Source organism: Camellia sinensis, chromosome 1 (genome assembly GCF_055761805.1).
Source record: "Camellia sinensis isolate YWXY chromosome 1, ASM5576180v1, whole genome shotgun sequence".
In the NCBI taxonomy this organism is placed as follows: Eukaryota; Viridiplantae; Streptophyta; class Magnoliopsida; order Ericales; family Theaceae; genus Camellia; species Camellia sinensis.
Window position 1 is genome coordinate 200,243,947 of NC_138961.1, and position 19,536 is coordinate 200,263,482.

The following is a 19,536-nucleotide window of genomic DNA, read 5'->3' on the forward strand; positions in this document are numbered from 1 at the left end:
TGGCCAGGGCATCTTGAAGCTCCCTTTGGGCCTCAGCCATCTTGTCCTCGGCCTCTTTCAGCTGGGCTTGAAGGACTTTGTTTATCGCCTCAGCAACACCTGCTTTCTCTTCGGCATCATATTGAGCTTTGATAGCATCCTCAGCCTGATCTTCCAGGGTCTTCATCTTTGACTGCAAGTTCTTATTAGTCTTTTGAAGAGTGGAGACCTCCCTCTTCTTCTCGGCCAGCTTCTCTCGGGTCCCAAAAGATTGAACTGAGAAGGAATGAGCATGCTGAATGGCCTGAAAGTGAACAAGACAAAAGGTATTAGAAAATTTTCTAAGTGCAAGAAAGAAAGAAAAAGTTGCCAGATAAAGACACTTACTTGGACAAAGCACTGAAGCATCAAGGCATAGTTTTTATACTCGCTTAACTCAGCATTTCAATGACAATCGCTAGGAAGAAGTAGAGCAGTACTTAGGGCAACACCGACATTAATGTCATCGACACTATCATTGGCCATGACTGACTTATCTTCCAGAGTGATTTTGAGGGCCAGGGGGCATCATGTTTTTTGGACCCCGAGGTGGTTGCAGAGGATGACCTCGGCCTCTTTGATCTTGGGGATTTGGATGGTTGGGCTTCAGAACGCCTCTTCCCAGAAGTAGATTGAGACTTATCGATTTCAGCCACTTTAGAAATAGGCAAAGTATCCTCAGTATCAACCTGAGTCACCTTTGCCTTTGGTTGAGCCTTTTTTATTCTTTTTGTTTTGGTGGAGGCTGAGTTTGTGTAGGCTGAGCGTCAACATCAGAAGGGATGCTGGCCAAGAGATCTTTGGCAACAGCTTTCTGGCGGCCCATTTCAGCAGCAAAAACGGTTCGTCGCCAACATTGTCGTTGGGATATCGGGATCAGGTATGGAGCCGAGGTTGACGGTTGATCGGCTGGATCAGAGGCCGATCCTTGGTCTTGCCGAGATGAGGATGCAACTTGTGGAGTTGTGGCAGAAGGTGGAGAAAGGCTTTTCTTCTTCTTTTTTGGGACGTCAGGAAGAGCCGACTTATACGTCGGAATGAAATTAAGTAGTAGAGGGGCTTTCCCCTTGAGAACTGGCAGATCCAAAAGTCTCCTCAAGTCTTTGCTGGGAAAGAAAGACTGACAGAAACCCTTTGGAGGCTGAGGAAGAGCTGCAAGAAAAAACAGACATTAGAAACAAATAGAGTATCAAAGACTTTGAAACAAATAAGTAATATGAACACAGGGCTCTTACCATTGCCCTCTACAAAAACTGATCGAGGAAGAGGGTAGAGATGAAGGTCCTCGTCTGGAGCAAATTCCCAGTTCCCCGAGATAATGAAGCAATCATCTCAAGCTCCCTTGTTGGAGTCTGGGAGGTCGGCTACGATTTTGTATTCTGTGAACCTCGGCTTAAGATAGTAAATATAGCCTGTATCTTTTTTTAGGCCACACATGGTGTAGCAATATTGAATGTCGGCTAAGGTGATCCTAGCATTTTCTTGTTTCGCTAAGGCAATTATACCATTAATAACTCGATAGGAATTGATGGCAAGTTGCATAGGGTTCAACTTATAGTAATGACGTATTTCACGAAAAAGGGTGTTGAGTGAAAGCCGAAGTCCGCACTCAATAAAGGCTACAACAGGGAAGGGCATGGAGTCAGTCGTGGGCATGATAGAGTCGTCATCCCCAGCCAACCTCAAATGAACGTCGGCAGGGATGAAAAACTCTCGCCTAAAGTAGTCTAATATTGTCGGGGTGTCTACCCTATGCTTCCACATACCTATGATATCGGTTTAACTAAAGGGGTTGAATTTCATAAAGGTATTTTAAAAGGGTTATTAGGACCTCGGCAAAAACCAAAATTATATGCTGGGTAAGAATTTGTGGAAATAGTTTCAGTTATTCCTAAAAATCAAGGGTTCTACAGGCAAATCCCAAGCCTAGATCTATGGAAACGAAGATTGGATGCACGGATCTGGAAAAACAGAAAAACAGGGATGCACTTCAGAATTAAGAACAAAGATGGATTGTCAAGAACATTGAAAGAACAAAAGGGTATCAGGCCAAGAATAGTGACAGAAATCAACTAGTGTGTGAACAATGTATATTCAAGAAGATGATTTGGGTAAAAACAAAATCATGAAGTAAACAAGTTCAAATGTATGGTGGAATACAAAACGCAAGATGAAATATCAGAAGTATGAACAAGATTGCAAAGACAACAGGTAAAATGGAAAGTTCAGTAAGGTAATAAGAAACTGAAACCAGGAGAAACAATGACTTACCAGAAAAAGAAAGGCCGGTGTTGAGTTCGCCGAAATCAGACGAACGGTAGCAGCAGAGAAGAATAGCAAGCGTCTCGCCGGAAGAGGAGAACAACGGTGGTAGCAGAGCTTGAAAGCTTGGAACAATGGAAGAGATGGAAAGCTAGAGAGAGAGAGAACTTCAGAAACAATGAAAAGTGAAAAGACGGGGGAAAGAAAGAAGTTTTGATAAAACAGAAACGGCGGCAAAAAGGTCATAAATGTTCCTAGAAGAACGCATGCGCCAGACGGCGCACGTGAGAATGATTCGATTTACAGATGCGTATCAGGTACGATCCAGTAAGAAAAAGACGCGTGGCTAAAAACGGTCGAGTTGTTACGCATGACAGCTCATGCGCGTGAAGAAGTTCTTGGAAATCTTGATCTTTAAGAAGACATGTCGGCCTAAAGTGATGATCTCGGCGTAAGCCGATGTACTGGCAGGAAGTATCGATATAGGTTCCATCACCTCAGAATGCCGAGGTAATAGAACCTAGGGGACAGTTGTGGGGATATATTTCCTGAGTCCCAGCATGTGGCCAAGGTGACGCCGACGTGTCAGCCGAGATGCCACGTGTCCTAGTCATGATACCGAGATGATCTCGGCTAGGCCAAGGCTATCTGCGAGAATACCTGAATCTGCGATAAGCGGATAGGGGACAAGAGTCCTAGAATAAGAAGGGACTATGGCATGGATAAGGATAAAACTCTTAGGGAGTTTATCTTTATCTCTTGGAGAGTCCAGGATAGGCATTGAGCAAAGAGTCCATTGAAGCTAGACTTCTAGTGGGACAAGAATTGAGTTGACTATAAAAGAGAGGCACCCCCATGGGTCTAAGGTACGCAATTTATATTCTGAACAGTGAGTTTAGCACTATTGATTATCTTTGAGAGATATACTGATTTGATCGTCGGAGTGCCCTCGGTTGGACGAACCACCGCTGAAATCTTCTCTTTCTGTTGCAGGTCAATCAGGTGTCATCTATTCTGCCGGTACTCTCTAGCTGAGTTGGGCAGTGTGATCGGAAAATCACTCACACACCATGCACACTAGCATCATTCTTCACAATTTCTTATTCAATAGAATATTTCATGTGTCCGTTATTAAGCAATTTTATAAAAATAGGAATGTTTTGAAAACTACCAAAATTAGACCTATTTTATTTTGGAAATTCCCAACAAACAGCTCATAGCAACTTTACCAGGAACCTAAAAAAAAAAAAAAAATTAAAAAAGAAAGGAACAGGATGCAGAGTGCTTTCAAAAATGATAACAAATAACAGTGGCCAGTCAATAGATCTTTTGTACATTTTATGAGCTTTCAAGCCTAATCACATCTTTTCGAAAGCCTCCTAACAAAAAACAGGAGAAAGGAAATATTACATATACACCATTTCCAGAGTCAACAAATTTTTACAAACCTTAATCAATAAAAAAAAAAACACCAAATGAAAATCAGTAAAAGCAAATCAAAACCTATATTTGCAAGAGGTAGAGAGCAATAGTCTTCACATAACGAGTGTCTTTGGCGATATGCAAGAAACTTACAAAAGAGAAATCACACTACTTTTGAGACTATAAGAGCTTTTCCTAGGGGGGCCAAGCAAAAAATGAATCCCGAACATTTCTTTGGGAGTCTGGCCCGACTCTACAATACCAACCAGCTTTGCTATGAGAAAGGCGCTATCAGCAATGTGGTCCATGTCCTTGGTGTTAGACCACAAGAGATCTGCCAACTGTAACCTCCTGTTCTTTGAATTGATCTTGATACCCCACTTAAGGTAGAGGCACTCTCTGTCTCTTTCTGGGATTTTCTTCTGCATTTGCTTGCACAGCATCTCCCTCTCACGCCGGAGAGCCTTCATGCTGTTTCCAAAACAAAAACAAAAACAAAAACAAAAAAATGTCAAGAATCGAAAGAGGCATCTACTTCATTGTTGTGAAGCATTAAGTGCTAACTTAACATTAAAACAGAAATAGAACTGGTAGTAGATGAGCTGAATTTCTGTTAAGTATAGTTGCTGTTCTAGCTAGCATGTTGCCAGTCATTGCAGAAATAGAAAATTGGAAGCAGAACAGGTAATATAAAAGCTCGAAGCAATAACAAAAACTTTTGCAAGCAATACACTTGTTAAACGAAACAATGCCAGTTCACAGAAAAATGCAGGGCAGGTGTGCAATTTGCGTGTTGAATGGGTCCATACGGTGAAGGAAGCTAAAAATTTAACAAGATTATGATTGCAACAATTCAAGATTGGGGCTCTTATTTTTATTGTTATTTTTATTTTCTTCTTTTTCTTTTTTCTTTCTTTTTCTTTTTTGGACCCTATTTGGGAAAAATTATAAGCTGTCACTTTTGCCTTTTTGTCTTAAAAAGTCAATGTTTGTTATTTGGTGTCAATTATTCTTCTTATTTGCCTTTTCAGCTTATTTGGCCTAAAAAAGTCAACGTTTTGAGGTTGTTTTGGAGGAGCAAGGATCTTCTAGAGTGATTTTTCCCTAAAGTTTCCTAGAGTGCAACATTGTGTGGTTGAGATTTACTGGCAAGTCACATCAATTTTTCTGATGTGACTTGCCAGTAAATCTCAATCACACAATATAACACTCTAGAAAACTTTAGGGAAATTTCACTCTAGAGGATCTTTGGTGGTTTTGGAGGAGCTTTTTTGGCACTTATTGGATCATCAGCTATAACATTTTGGAAAAAAATGACCATGCAGAAATTAGTTATTTACTAATGTGCCCTTAATATAAACCTGCCCCTTTCTTTATGGGCCTTGGTATGTTGCTTCTAAGGGCATTTTGGACAAGTATACAACAAAAAGTCAATTTAACAGTTCATTTACCAAACAGGTTCAGATCTTATCCAAAAAGCTGCACCCAATAGGTTTACATCTTATATATGAAACATGGGTACAGATACAAGTATTGGTAGAAATATGATACGGGTACGTTGATATGGTAAAATTCAAAAAAAAAAAGATACGGTACGACTCAGTATGCTTGTAAAAAAATATTTATTTTTAATTTAGAGTAATGCAAAAATTAATTAAATGGTTTAATTTGTTAAGGTCCAACCTATAATTAACATTTAATGTCAAAAGTAAAGATATTAATAAAAATTAAATATCAATATATTAATAATTTACAAACCATAGTTTGATTTTAAAATCACACTAAGGCCTCGTTTGGGAACAGACTAATTTAGTAACTTTTTGGCTATTTGGTTAAAAAAGTAGGTAAAAAAAAATTATATGTTTGGGATGATTTTTTGGCTAATTACGAGAAGATATGCAAAAAGTAGAGAGAAAAAAGAATCTTTGACTTTTTGGTATGAGTTGTTGGCTTTTTGGCTAAAAAGGTAACTTTTTGGCTTTTTGGCTAAAAAGGTAAGTCCCCAAACGAGGCCTAAGTATAAAACTAAAAATAAAATAAAATAAAATTAGTGAAAGGAGTTTTATCTCTGTAATAGAAGAAAATATTGTTTCAACTAAGGTACGATACGAGCTGAGTATATACTAGGTACGTCTGGATATGCCAAAATTAAAAAGAAAAGATTTGGATACGTATTTCGTGTACCCAGTACGTATGTAAAAGTATCATACATCAGTAAGTACTTGATACGGGTACGACCTATGAAGCATGGACACTCTAAAATCAGTGTCATGGCGGTGTCCGACACGAGGACACGCCGGGGACACATACGGGACACGCCAGATGGCGTGTTCCTTTAATTTAATGATTTTTTTGTAGGGGACACGGCATGGGATACGGCAGGGCTATTTTTTTATTTTTTATTTTTTAATCTTTTGCCTCTCTTATTTAGTGCTTTTGTGAAAAATATTGTTGGATGTTGAATGTTTTCCCCTTCTCGTCTTAGTTCTTGTTATCGTTTATTATGACTTTTTGTGAATAGATGATATATTAATTTGTTTAAATGTTGTACGAGCACGAAATAATTCTTCTCGTATGATCCTGTTGATCAAGTTTGCACTCCTTCAAACAACGTTGCTTTGCCACCTAAAAACACAAACATGAGCTAACCGGCGGGTGTGTGCCTGAAATCCCTCCGATGCCTAAGTCAGCAACTAGACAATAGATAATAAGCTCTGTGTATTCCAGAGTAAGAATTGGAAAACCTGTACATAGGTCTGGTCATGAGCTTTTATAGACTTTACTTGGCACATTCCTAGTAGGATTCCAATTCTCCTTATAAGAGTCCTTCTAGGAATCACACACCCTACTCACTACCAACCAAGTGAGATGGTTTGCACAATACTAGTAGGACTTTACTCTCCTTAGCAAAGTCCTCCTAGGAGTCACAATCCTACTCACTACCAACCAAGTGAGATGGTTTGCACAATCCCGGTAGGACTCTAACTCTCCTTAGCAGAGTCCTCCTAGGAGTCTCATCACCGCAAGCCAAGTGAGATGGCTGAACCCTTTACCTCGATTATACATTCCTGACCGAACTGCCTTATCTCGGTCCCCTGCCATTCGGACCTTGTGATCGAAAGTCGATCTATCGAATGCTACCCTGCCGAGCTATACACAGCTCGGCCCTCGCCATTGATGTTACCTTGGCTCCGTGCTCAACATGGGCGAGCCGTGATGACCATGCTACAGGTTAGTATCCCTGCCATCATCCCGGTCAGAAGATAAATAGGTCCCAATCCCAGCAACACATCCAACCGTCCAAGTACCTACCTCGACCCAAAGCCGAAATACAAAATATCTCCTTGGCCCATTGCGCGACCCAACTTCCAAAGAAGACTCGTCCTAGCTTAGCCCAATTTGCTCACAAATTACCCTCTCAATTGCCCTTAATTCCATCTGCGTAGCATGATTGGGATTATTTTTCCTCCAGCCGAGCTAAGAACACCCCACTTTGCCGAGCTAAAAAATTGTTCGGTTTCACAGCTTGTTCGGCCCCAATAAGCCTTGTCAGTTGCTCAACACATCCTTCCATTAATCTGGTATGTTTGATACGACGTCATTCCCAGGATACGTGACATGCCCCCATTATCCTCGTCCTCCTGCTACAATCGTTATGTACCTTCAAAAATTTGAACAGCCAGCCCCGCATTTTTGCCTTCAACATTTATATCCTTCAAGTTCGCAATCGCACTAGAAGACGTTCTTTCTGTGTAACCGGGCTAACTGTCATCCTGGCCAAAGAGTGCAAAAGTTTTGTTTGGCCATACCTGCCAACCGCCTTTAGCCTAGATCCTGATCTCGGCTAAAAGGTGCAAAAAAGTTTTGTTGGTCATACCTGCCAACTTCCTGCAGCCTGGATCCTTATCTCGGCTTAAGAAAGTATTGGTTTTTCCAGCCAACCACTCTTCAGCCTCGATTCTTATCTCGGCTGAAGAGAACTAAATGTTGACCATACCTGCCAACTTCCTGCAGCCTAGATCCTTTTCTCGGCTTAGGAAAGTGTTGGTTTTTCCAACTAACCACTCTTCAGCCTAGATCCTTATCTCGGCTGAAGAGAGCTAAATGTTTGGTTATTCCTGCCAAACTTCTTCAGCCTAGATCCTGATCTCGGCTGAAGAGAGCTCAAAGTTGGTTATTCCTGCCTACCTAGAGCGAGGTATTGGTTATTCCGGCCAACCTCTTCAGCCTAGATGCTGATCTCGACTGAAGAAAGCTCAAAGTTGGTTATTCTGGCCAACGTTCTTCAGCCTAGATCCTGATCTCGGCTGAAGAGAGCTAAATGTTTGGTTATTCCAGCCAAACTTCTTAATTGCCCCCCACTCGGGCAAAGACTCTTGTGCGGTCGGTCCTACTTGTCAACCGTGTTAACTTTCACCAAAGGCTTTTTGTCTGGTATCGCTGTTGTGCCGGACTCTTCCTCGGTGTGCGCCCTATCTTCCTCTACCCGGATGTGTTGGTGTACTCTCTCCATTAGGGCTTCCATAGTAAAGGGCGGCGTCATTGTCATTGAATCCCTCAACTTATTGCTAGCCGGCAAACCTCGTTTGTACTGTGCGATAGCTAGGTTTGTAGGGCAATCTCCAATCTGATTAAAAGTCTCCCAATACCGATTATTGTAAGACCTCAATGTTTCTTTCTCGTCTATGTCTACGGAGAGAAGCTGGTCAATCTCCACTGGTGTCTTGGTGTTCGCTTTGAATCTAGTCACAAATGCCTCCGCTAGTTGCGCCCATGAAGCTATGCTACCTTCTGGCAACCTTTCAAACCACGCTAAACCCAGGTCACCAAGGCTAGAAGGAAACAGGATACACATTAGAGCCTCGTTTCGCCGATACACGGCCATAACCTGGTAAAAGTGGCTCAAGTGTATGTAGGGGTCCGACTTCTCCTCATAAGTAGTGAATTTGGGCTGGTGGAAGCCTGAGGGTAATGGTGCGTTCTCTATTGTCGGAATGAACAGTGAGCTCTGCAACATTGCTAACGCTTTGTCCGCTGGTTCATAGGCAAGGCGTGGCTTTGGAATTCCAACCTCGACACTCCTATGTGTTATAGGAGCCAATCATTGTAGTGCGGAGACTCTGCGGGGGTCGCGAGCCTGAGTGTCTTCTCTCCTTCGAGCCCTTTCAGTCCTCATTCTCCCAGGCCTGGAGTAGCGTGTCCTGGAAGTTTTTGATTGTGTATCGCCTGACCTGAGGCTTCTGCTTTTAGTTTGTGATAGTGTGACTTATCTATCACGATATTCTGAGTGGCAAGAGTGTGTGTTGCCTTTGCGCCCCTCTTTTATTGCCACCCCTTTGCCTTTTATCCAGCTCTTCATAGACTCTATGTCAGCCACCATTCTTCTTATTACTTCGTCTTGCTCCCTTATGCGATCTTCGAGAACCTGAGGACCCATCTTCCACCTCTGTCTATCAGGGCTTTGAGAGCGGTGTGGACTTGAGCCCTGTCTTTCTCTCGCTTCTCTCCGCAGATTCCTTTGCTGGGGATCTAATTCCGCCATGGATGGGATAGAAGGCAAACCTTCGTGCCTCCCATCCCCTTCCGGTGTTTGCCCATCAATAGCAGATTACGGCAAGTCTTCATTGTGTGCCATTGCTTTCAACTAGAGAAGAAAACTTGATCAAGAGGTTTTGCTCTTTGTGCAAATTTCCACAGACGGCAACAATTGTACGAGCACGAAATAATTCTTCTCGTATGATCCTGTTGATCAAGTTTGCACTCCTCCAAACAACGTTGCTTTGCCACCTGAAAACACAAACGTGAGCTAACCGGTGGGTGTGTGCCTGAAATCCCTCCGATGCCTAAGTCAGCAACTAGACAATAGATAATAAGCTCTGTGTATTCTAGAGTAAGAATTGAGAAACCTGTACATAGGTCTGGTCATAAGCTTTTATAGACTTTACTTGGCACAATCCTAGTAGGATTTCAACTCTCCTTATAAGAGTCCTTCTAGGAATCACACACCCTACTCACTACCAAGTGAGATGGTTTGCACAATCTCGGTAGGACTCTAACTCTCCTTAGCAGAGTCCTCCTAGGAGTCTCATCATTGTAAGCCAAGTGAGATGGCTGAACCCTTTACCTCGGTTTTACATTCCTGACCGAACTGCCTTATCTTGGTCCCCTGCCATTCGAACCTTGTAATCGAAAGCCGATCTATCGAATGCCACCCTGCCGAGCTATACACAGCTCGGCCCTCGCCATTGATGTTACCTCGGCTCCATGCTCAACATGGGCGAGCCGTGATGACCATGCAACAGGTTGGTATCCTGTCGAGCTACACCTAGCTCAGCCTATCGCCCTGCCATCATCCCGGTCAGAAGGTAAATAGGTCCCAATCCCAGCAACACATCCAACCGTCTTGGTACCTACCTCGACCCAAAGCCGAAATACAAAATATCTCCTTGGCCCATTGCGTAGCCCAACTTCCAAAGAAGACTCATCTTAGCTCGGCCCAATTTACTCACAAATTACCCTCTCAAATGTAATGGTTATGTTTATTCAATTAATGTTACTATGTTAGTGTTTGTTAATTTTAATTTAGGATGAATGTAATATGAATCTACATAACACATAAAAATATATAAAATAAATAAAATAAAATTTGCCGTGTCCCCCGCCGTGTCTGTGTCCGTGTCCCCATTTTTTGAAAATTGCCGTGTCCCGTGTTCGTGTCCGTGTCCGTATCCGTGTCCGTGCTTCATAGGGTACGACATGTTTTTCGCAATACCCATACTTCCTAGTATACAAGGCTTTTTAAGTCAATAATCTAAAAAATCGTACTTTAAAAAGCTAGCTTTGAAGTGTTACCAAACTGGGACAACAGAAAGAGAATCGCAGATGAATGATTCCAACATTAGTAAAAGATCTTCATTTTTTTTATTTTTTTCTGACAACCTTCTAGGTGAATATAAATTTTACCTTGAAGCAGGAGAGAGAATCTGACCCTCTTCGACAGTCTTACTTTCTTGAGAAAACGCGTCCTTAAGGAAGGATAGCCTCCTGAGCTCGACTTCCATGTAAATGGAGTCTGTCAGGTCACCTTTGAATAGAAGGAAGAAGTGGGTTCTGTGCACCAATGACACATAGCAAGCATGCCAAAGTTCAATAATTTCTCTTTGTAGCCTCTTGAATTCTAAGGGCCAGTTTGAAGGACTCTTTGAAATTGAATAATCTTCTATTGGATCCAAACCAACATCTTTCACACTTTTTATAGATTCCATGGCTTTCGGTTCAGCCTCATGCACCTGCCAGGAATGATGAAACATAAAATGACAAGTAAAAGGAACTCTAGGTTTCGTTCAAAAATTTTTGCCATGGCAATGTTTTGAGGCATAACTTTTTACGGCCATTTTTCGATTAAGTATAAAACTCACCAGGCTATCAGCAACTTGCTCCTCGTGCTGAAGTTCAGCATTTTCCTCAATTTCTGTGACGCTTGCATTGATGCTAGTAATATTCTCATCAGTTGAAATTTTGTCCTGTGATTCTGCTTTGAGATCAATAGCAGCATCACTCTCATCAAAAGATTGAGAATCTTCTCTCAAAAACATTTCAGCATCGACACCATAAATTAATTCAGAAAGCTTTCTATTGATACCTTCAGGTCTTTTATTGAAATCTCTCTCAAACCCATTTGGCAGTGTGTCCTGTGCTTCAAGTTCAATAGCAGCAGCACTCCCGACAGAAGATTCTGAACCTTTTCTCAATAACCTCTCAACATCAGCACCACGGTTTAATTCAGAAAGCTTACTACGGATACCTTCAGGTCTTCGGGTGAAGACTCTCTCAAACCCATTTGGTGGTGTGTTCTCATTATTTTCTACCTTCTCAAACAATGGTGAATATGGTCTAGTCATTAAACTTTCTTTACAACTACTACTTCTAGTTAACTGCAAGCTTTGAGAGCTACACGTATACTTTCTTAATGGCCACGGAGATGTTATTTCAGGAGAAGGAGCAACGAAAGGAGGGATGTAACTTAACCCTCTATCTTCCTCGTTTGGCTGTGACACAAATTCCTGATCTGTTCTGTCTTCCTGATCCATTCTGTCTCCATTCTCATCCATCATCAATTCTGAGATTCTGGTATTTTCTTCAGGGGATGATCTATAGGATTCTGAATTTTGGTCTGTACTTACCGTCTCAATGCATCGAACGTCCTTGCATAAATCCTCTGAAGTTCCGTTAGTTTGTTCCTCAATCTCATCCCAACTATTTGCGGAATTGCTTCTAACAAAGTTAGCAGTAGTGACCAATAGGTGTGGAGAAGCATCATTCTGCTGAAAGTTTTCTTCAAAGTTGGGAATTTGTATGTAGTGATCAACAAAACTACTCACACGTCCATAAGAACACAGAGATCTGTCAAATGCTCTGACACCAACATCCAAGGAGTGAGGATATGATGAAGGGGATGCTTTTGATGTTGCATTTCCAGAATCTGGTGATTTCTGAACTCGCAAGTGAGGGTAGTTATTCAAACCTACCTGGAAGAGGAAAGAAGAAAGGAAACTTAACAGGACAAGGCACATGAAGATAGAATGGAAGATTCAATTAACTAACTAACATTTAGCCATACCATTGAATCTTCATCCCCAACCAATCGTAGCAAATCCTGAACCTGAGATTGGGCAACGTCTCGTTGCAGAGTCAGATCTATTATCTCCTTTTCCAGCTACACAAGAAGAGAGGAAAAAAAATATCAATAAATAATTAAATAAACATTTTGGACACGTTAAGGATGACTAGGAAGAAGAAATGATTGTTCAAAAGCCAAGTAATTGGGACAGCTGCATGAAAACACATGCCAATCCAAGTAATTCAAAAATTATGAGAGAGCAAGACACTTTATGCTAAGCAATTATAAATCAACAAAATTCTTTTTGCGTGTCCAATGAAGGTTGTATAAGGCTTAAAGACAAGACTAGGAATAAAAGCTTGAAATGAGTGAATGGGCCAAAATTCCTTTTGCGTGTCCAATGTAAGAATGAAAAATATGCAAAAAGTTCAATATGACAGAAGGAAAACGGAAAGGAAACAAATGGAAGTGATGCAAAATGCTATGCAACTTAAAAGAAAAGATGGAACCAATTATGAATGGTGGAGAAAGAATGGAAACAAAAGTAACGGTTCAACAGTAAAGCTTAAACTTAAGGTTGCCAAACTAATTCATTCTATTGGATTTTATATAGTTCAATTTTGGATTCACAAGTACCACAGCATAGATTTTAAGAGGCTTAGAAATTATGTACCTTATGTAAATATATTTGAGTAGATAAAAGCTTTTTCTTTTTTTCTTTTCGATGTGGAAGTTGTTCGACATAATTGGAATTGACTTCCTAAAATTCAAGAGTGTTACAATTTAATAGTAAAAGTCCTATCATTACCTCTTCAATCCGAAGGTCCTTCTCTTGCAGTAAGGCAGCATGATGTGAGCTGACCAAAGTGGATCCTGAACTTCTCAGTTCACTCTCCAATCTAGCCAACTCTCTGTGTAGATGCTTTACTAGTGCTTTGTCTGACATGACTATGTTAACTTGAGCGCTAGTTGTCACTTCTTTAGCACAACAAGCAAACAAGAGTGTATTTCTTGATTGCTCAACAAGACTTCTAGCAGGGCTCATGGTACAGATGATTGCAGTTCTAGCATTGCCTCCTAACGAGGATTGCAATATGCGGGTTAGCTTAGAATCTCTGAAAGGAATATGTCCATTTCTTCCTTTGCTGTACCCACCCACAAGACAACAGAAATGAGCAACAAGCACAAGTTCCAATATTCAGTCTCAAATAATACAATCAAATGAAAAACACAGAAAAGATCGAAGAGAGCCAAATTTAAACAAAAGCCAAAAATCTATGGTTCAGTGAAAAGTGAAAGAAGAGGGAGTGTTAGCTTTGAATGATTGTCTCTTTGCCTCCCTGTTACGGAGGAAGGTGTGAGCGTAACAGGAGGTTTGGGCATTCACAATCTTTCTGATGTGCTAGTTTTGAGTGTCAAGTTGCGAAACCTTCATTGTAGATATCATTGTGGGTCAAATTCTTAACTTTCCAAGCAATGACTTCAAGACATTTCGTAATCAAAATGAGAGAATGGAAAAAAGCTAACCTTAGCTTGCGGATAACGGTTCCCAGGGTCAGTAAACTGCGATTTATGTGGCAACCTTCCTTTAGCCTCGTGCCAGCTGATAATGACTGAGATGCACGCTCACTACCCGCAAGATCAACAAAATTCTACATAGAAATGTATTAAAAAACAATCACAGCTTATTATTCTACATATCAACATCTTATTATTAACCTTAATAAAAACTAAATGATTCATACCACAGAAGCTGCAAGGGTGCTTGAGCTGTCCTTGCTTAAAAACTCCCGAGCAGAACTTTCAATTGTCTGCAAAATCGGTTAGCCAATTAAATGGAAAAGTCAACATGCTAAGTGGTGCCGATTCACATGATTGTTAAGAACAACTACTACAGTAAACAGCATTCCTACCAGTCGGATGATTTGATGAGATCTAGAACTTGTTTCATTCAGGGCAGTCTCCCCTATCTGTCTTTGAGCTGCGAGAATGCACCATGTTTAGAATATGCGGTCTCGTGTCATTTAGCAAAAGAACAGCTACTAAGGAATATCTTTACCTGCGCAGAAGGAAAGAAGCTCCATTACATGATTCCAATCCCTGAGAGGCTCCTCTGTCAGTTTCTCAATGACTGTCCCTCTCTGTAAATGTAGCTAAAATTAAGTGCAATGGGAAAATATCTAATACTAATGGTACAGCCTAAGAAGCACAAATACAGAACACAACAATTCTCAATAATTAGGACAAGGACAAGGACACGGACATGGTGAGGACACGGAAAAAAAAAGTATTTATATATTTTATTTACTATATGTGTATGATATTATGAATATAAATTTAGGATGCATGCATCAATGTATATGTGGGTATTTTTAGTTTTTTTAAACTTTTTTTTCTCTTTATTCCCATAGCCGTCATGCATTCCTGTCTGAGTGTCACTATTGTCATGCCTGGGGCCATATGCTCAAGGACTGCCAAGAAAGCTTTCTTTAAAAAAATTAAAAACCAACAAAGTTGTCCGGAAGTGTGTTCAAACACAGAACACGCGTGACCATGAAGTGTCCCCAACATGTCCAAAAAACTAATAATAATTAAAAAAAATTTGACACACCACTTGGCATGTCAGACACATGGACATGTGTCCCGCCATGTTGGACACGAAAACAACACCCATCTTGGAGTATCAGTGCTTCTTAAGGTATAGTATACCAAGAAAGTAATTGACCTCTGGATCATCAAGAAGCCTAAGTGGAGTACTATCTGTGCTGAGGAGGTCCCTGACAGATTCATTGTAAATCTCCATAGCAGAGAACTTTAAATGAAATTGTCTTTCATTATGCTGCAAATACAACAACCATATAATCAACAAACAGGTGAAAAACCAAGGATCATAATAGAAGACAGAAACAAGAAATAGTGAGAATCAACGATATCAGTTTCTTGATTACCTTTTCTATATATTTATAAATATCTGCTACGGTACACTTGGTAATTCCTGTCATAGTGTATGTCTTTCCACTGCTTGTTTGTCCATATGCAAAAACAGTAGCTGGAATTTATGTCCATCATTTGAAATAAGGAAAACTGTCAATAGAATTCAAGTGAAATTCAATTACAGGGAAAATGGAGAAGAAAAGAGGAAGGGGATATACTCACAGTTAATACCGCCGATAACTGAAAGAGCTACTTCCTTGGCTCCTTCCTCGTACACCTGCTTTGTGGAGCAATCAGTCCTAAATACTCTGTCTAACAGAAAAAAGAGAGATCAGGAAGAGTCTTCGAGCCATGAAACGAAGTCTGATATGATGTTAAGTTATATCAATAATTCTGCGTAAACAGGTTTGCTCTCAAACTTTGGTTTCTGATGAAAACTAACATGTAGGCCCATATGCAAAATTGATATCCACAGAGAAGCCTGAATTTGATATAAATAATTCAAGAAATTGGATACAAATAATCCAAATTGCATAGCCAAAACTTCAAATCGCCCAAAAAAATGGATGCAATTCCAAGAAAGATGGTTTTATTATCCCCTGAAAGGAGATATTTCAGGTTTGAGTCATCAATTATGGAAAATTCTGCAGATTGAAGCTCACAAAACAGATCAAATCCTCTCAAAAACTCATATAAACAAACCAACAAAGACCCAAATTTTCAACAAACATACACCACGCTGAAAAATATATATATATATATATATATTTACACCAAAATGGAAACCCTCCAAGAAACTGGTGGATGCAAATCCAAATTGCATTTGGACAACTCCAAATTGCCCAAAAAAGTGGATATACAAACCCAAAAAAGATGGTTTCATTATCCCCTGTAAGAAGATATTTCATGTTTGACTCATCAATTATGGCAAATGCTGCAGATTTAAGCTCAAAAAACGACTCAGATCCTCTTAAAAAAAAACCAGCATCGCTTAACAAATCAACAAAAGTCCACATTTCCAACATACATAAACCACACCAAAATAATCAAATTTGACAATAAAATGAAGGAAAAAGAGCATTTGCATACCAAATGTATAGGCAGTGGGGTACATGGATCGCTCGGGCACTGGAAGATTGTTGTTCTTGAAAATAATGGTGTTTTGATTGACGCATTCCCAATCAGACACATCATTCCTCGCAATCTCCTTTTCGTTCAAAGGCCTCAACCGAACCGATACCAAAATCCTCTCTTCACGGCCGTCGCAGCAGCTGACGTCTCCGCCGTCAGTGGTTCCCATTTCTCCACCTCCCCCTCTGTTCTCAACCCAAAACAATATCCACAAAATTCAATCACATATACTACATATATATATATATATATATATTTCAAAATACAGAGCATAAAAAAACCATCATAGCTTCTTCTTTTTTCCTTTTTTTTTATTGTTCAGTATTGTTGTGATTGTGCAAAGGGCCAAAACCCACCTCTGCACATACAATCATGGGTTAATCGCTATATCGCCCACTATGTGTTCGCTGTTTTGTCTCATCCACCATTAAAAACTGGTTCATATGTGTATTTTTAAAGTTTGGAGACGAAGACGACGGTTTTGTGTCGTATTTTTTATGGCATTGGTCCCCCATTTACAGACTGTCATCGTCCTTGTTTCTTTACACACACACACACACACACACACAGAGGTTAGTGGGATTGAGAGTTTTTTTTTACCTTGGGAGTTGAGAATTCTGGGTCGGTTCCAGGGAATGTTTGTGATGTGTTGCTGTGATCAGACCATCATCGTCTTTGGAAAATGCTGTCTCTGTTTTGTGTAATGTTATTCGGAGAGAGAGAGAGAGAGAGAGAGAGAGAGAGAGAGGTGTTTGGATGGCGAGAAATGCGGGAAGAGAGTTGAGTTGCTGAAGAAGTCTTCGTCGTTTTTCACGGTTGGGTAGTGTCTGTACCAAATCTAATTAATCGTCTACCATATAAATAATGATAAAGATTACTAAAAATGGAGTTTGTTTGCATATATTTGCTGTGTTTCTATTTCTATTAGAGAAAAACAACTCGACTTGTGAATTTCTCTTTCTTCTTGTTCTTCGTTGTCTTCTTTTTTCTCTTTTTTGGTTTCTAAATTCTAGTTAGGAGGAAGAGGTGATGATGATCCATAGAGAGTTGGAATTAGGTGAAATTAATGTTGTAGTCACTTCTCTAGTTGATAGTTTATCAATATGTCATCTCACATAGATGACCTTATAACTTTTATTTTTTTACTTATTTATTTTTTAGTTTAAAAAAATGAATTAATTTAGCTGATCAGAATTATGGTTCATCTAGGGAGTGATTTTTAATAATTTTTTTGATTAAAATATGATATGGAAAAAATTAATATATTTTCAATAGACCTTTTCATTTTTTTCAAAAAAAAAAAAAAAGATATAAAAATGTAGTGCAAATAAAAATGAAATTTTGATTTTGTAGAGTAAATGAAAATAAAAAAAAAAAATCTTTCTTTTTGGTATGAGTTAAAATATTTTTAACCTTTTAACTTTAATGACATTTTGTTAATTAAAATAACCACTTGTCAAGAAAGGACCCTCATTGTATGTTGTTAAAAGATTAAAGCTTGAAGTGTGATTTTTTTGTTTGGTTGTTTGTTTGTTGTGTTTGGTAAAACTTTCCAAAACTAATTTTACCCTTATATTTTAATTCTATAGTTCCGTTTGGTAAAACTTATTTGTAGCTTAAAGCCACTTATAACTTAAAATAAGTTATTTTAGAATGTTTGGTAAAAATTATTTCACCAACTTATAGCTTAATAAAGCTAATTTTCAGCTTATTTTCCAAGTGGGTCTGGAGATAGCTTAAGCGCGTAGCTGTTATACAGGGTACTAAAATGACTTAAATGCACCTCCTAATCTCCATTATTTACGAAAATGCCACTATATATATATATCACCACATCTCAACACTGTTCACGAACCAGAGAGAGACGCATGCGATTTCTGGCGACGTGTCCCTCGCTCCGACAATGAAACAAAGATCTCTCTCTGCTCTCTCTCTTCCTCGCCCTTTCTGTCTCTGTCTCTATCTCTCTCTCTCTGCGCTACATCCATGGCGCCGGTCGATCTCGGGTTCGTCGCCATCGCGATCGCGAAGTTCTGTTTGTCTGAACCAATGCTGTCGTCAATCGATCTGAACCAAGCTCCGTCGTCGATCTGAACCAATGCCGTCACGATCTAAACGAATGCCGTCGCGATTTGAACCGTCACCAGTCGTCGCCCCTATGCTTTTCAAACCCTAGAAAATAAATTAAAAAAAAAATTGAAAATAAACTAAAAAAAGAGAAAAATATCAATGTTAATATTAATTAAAAAGAAAAAATTACTTTTCAGAATTAATATTTAACACAATTTATTTCAATTAATATTTACTTTTCATAATTAAAAAAATTACTTTTGAGAATTAATATTTACTAAAAATGAAATATTACTAAAAATAATTAAAATGAATAATAATAAAGAATAATAATAATATGAAAAATAATCATAATAATAATTGATGGACAAAATGATACTAATTTTAATATTTACAACAATTTATTTCAATTAATATTTACTTTTCATAATTAATATTTACAAAAAATGAAATATTACTAAAAATAATTAAAATGAATAATAATAAAGAATAATAATAATACGAATAATAATAATAATAATAATAATAATAATAATAATAATAATAATAATAATTGATGGACAAAATGATACTAATTTTAATATTTAACACAATTTATTTCAATTAATATTTACTTTTCATATTAATAAAGAAAAGAAATATAGAGAAAGAAGATACAAAAAAAATTAATAATTTTGATAATGAATATATGAAAGATAATATGTAATGAAATCACAACATTAATATAAATTAGAACATGAATATTAATTTTAATGAATTAATAAATTAAAAAAAATTAACAAAGAAAGAAGAGAAGAAAAAAAAAATTAAAAAGAAAAGAAAATAAGGTGAAAAAGGAAAAAAAAATGAAAAAGAAAAAGAAAAAAAATGTATTATAAATGAAATCACAAATTTTATATCTTATAAGGGCAAAAATGACAATTATACAGAAATAATTATTTTACAGCTTATTTATCAAACACTACTCTGCTGCTTAAATCTATAATCCCATAGCTGCACCAAATAGGTTATCAGCTTATGTTCACAGCTATAAGTTATAATCTATTAAGTTATAATTTATAATCATTTTTCCACAGCTC

General features: G+C 38.7%; 1 protein-coding gene across 5 annotated transcripts; it reads right to left on the reverse strand.

Moving 5' to 3' along the window:
- Positions 1-3,565: 3,565 nt before the first annotated feature.
- Positions 3,566-17,363, reverse strand: LOC114294336 (kinesin-like protein KIN-7E). 5 transcript variants are annotated; one of them, XM_028238460.2, is made up of 14 exons: positions 16,988-17,363; positions 16,346-16,572; positions 15,479-15,568; positions 15,271-15,371; positions 15,048-15,161; positions 14,382-14,463; positions 14,236-14,303; positions 14,068-14,133; positions 13,850-13,974; positions 13,131-13,467; positions 12,323-12,418; positions 11,121-12,230; positions 10,666-10,991; positions 3,566-4,173 (listed from the first exon to the last, which is right to left on the reverse strand). In XM_028238460.2, exons 2-14 carry the CDS (start codon positions 16,554-16,556, stop codon positions 3,852-3,854), a joined length of 3,048 nt encoding a protein of 1,015 aa, XP_028094261.2. In that variant the 5' UTR covers positions 16,557-16,572; positions 16,988-17,363; the 3' UTR covers positions 3,566-3,851. The 5 variants fall into 5 exon arrangements, with proteins under 5 accessions (XP_028094261.2, XP_082748691.1, XP_082748697.1 ...); XM_082892565.1 differs by lacking the exon at positions 16,988-17,363 and adding an exon at positions 16,744-16,853; XM_082892571.1 differs by lacking the exon at positions 16,988-17,363 and adding an exon at positions 16,756-16,773.
- Between the last annotated feature and the right edge of the window lie 2,173 nt (positions 17,364-19,536).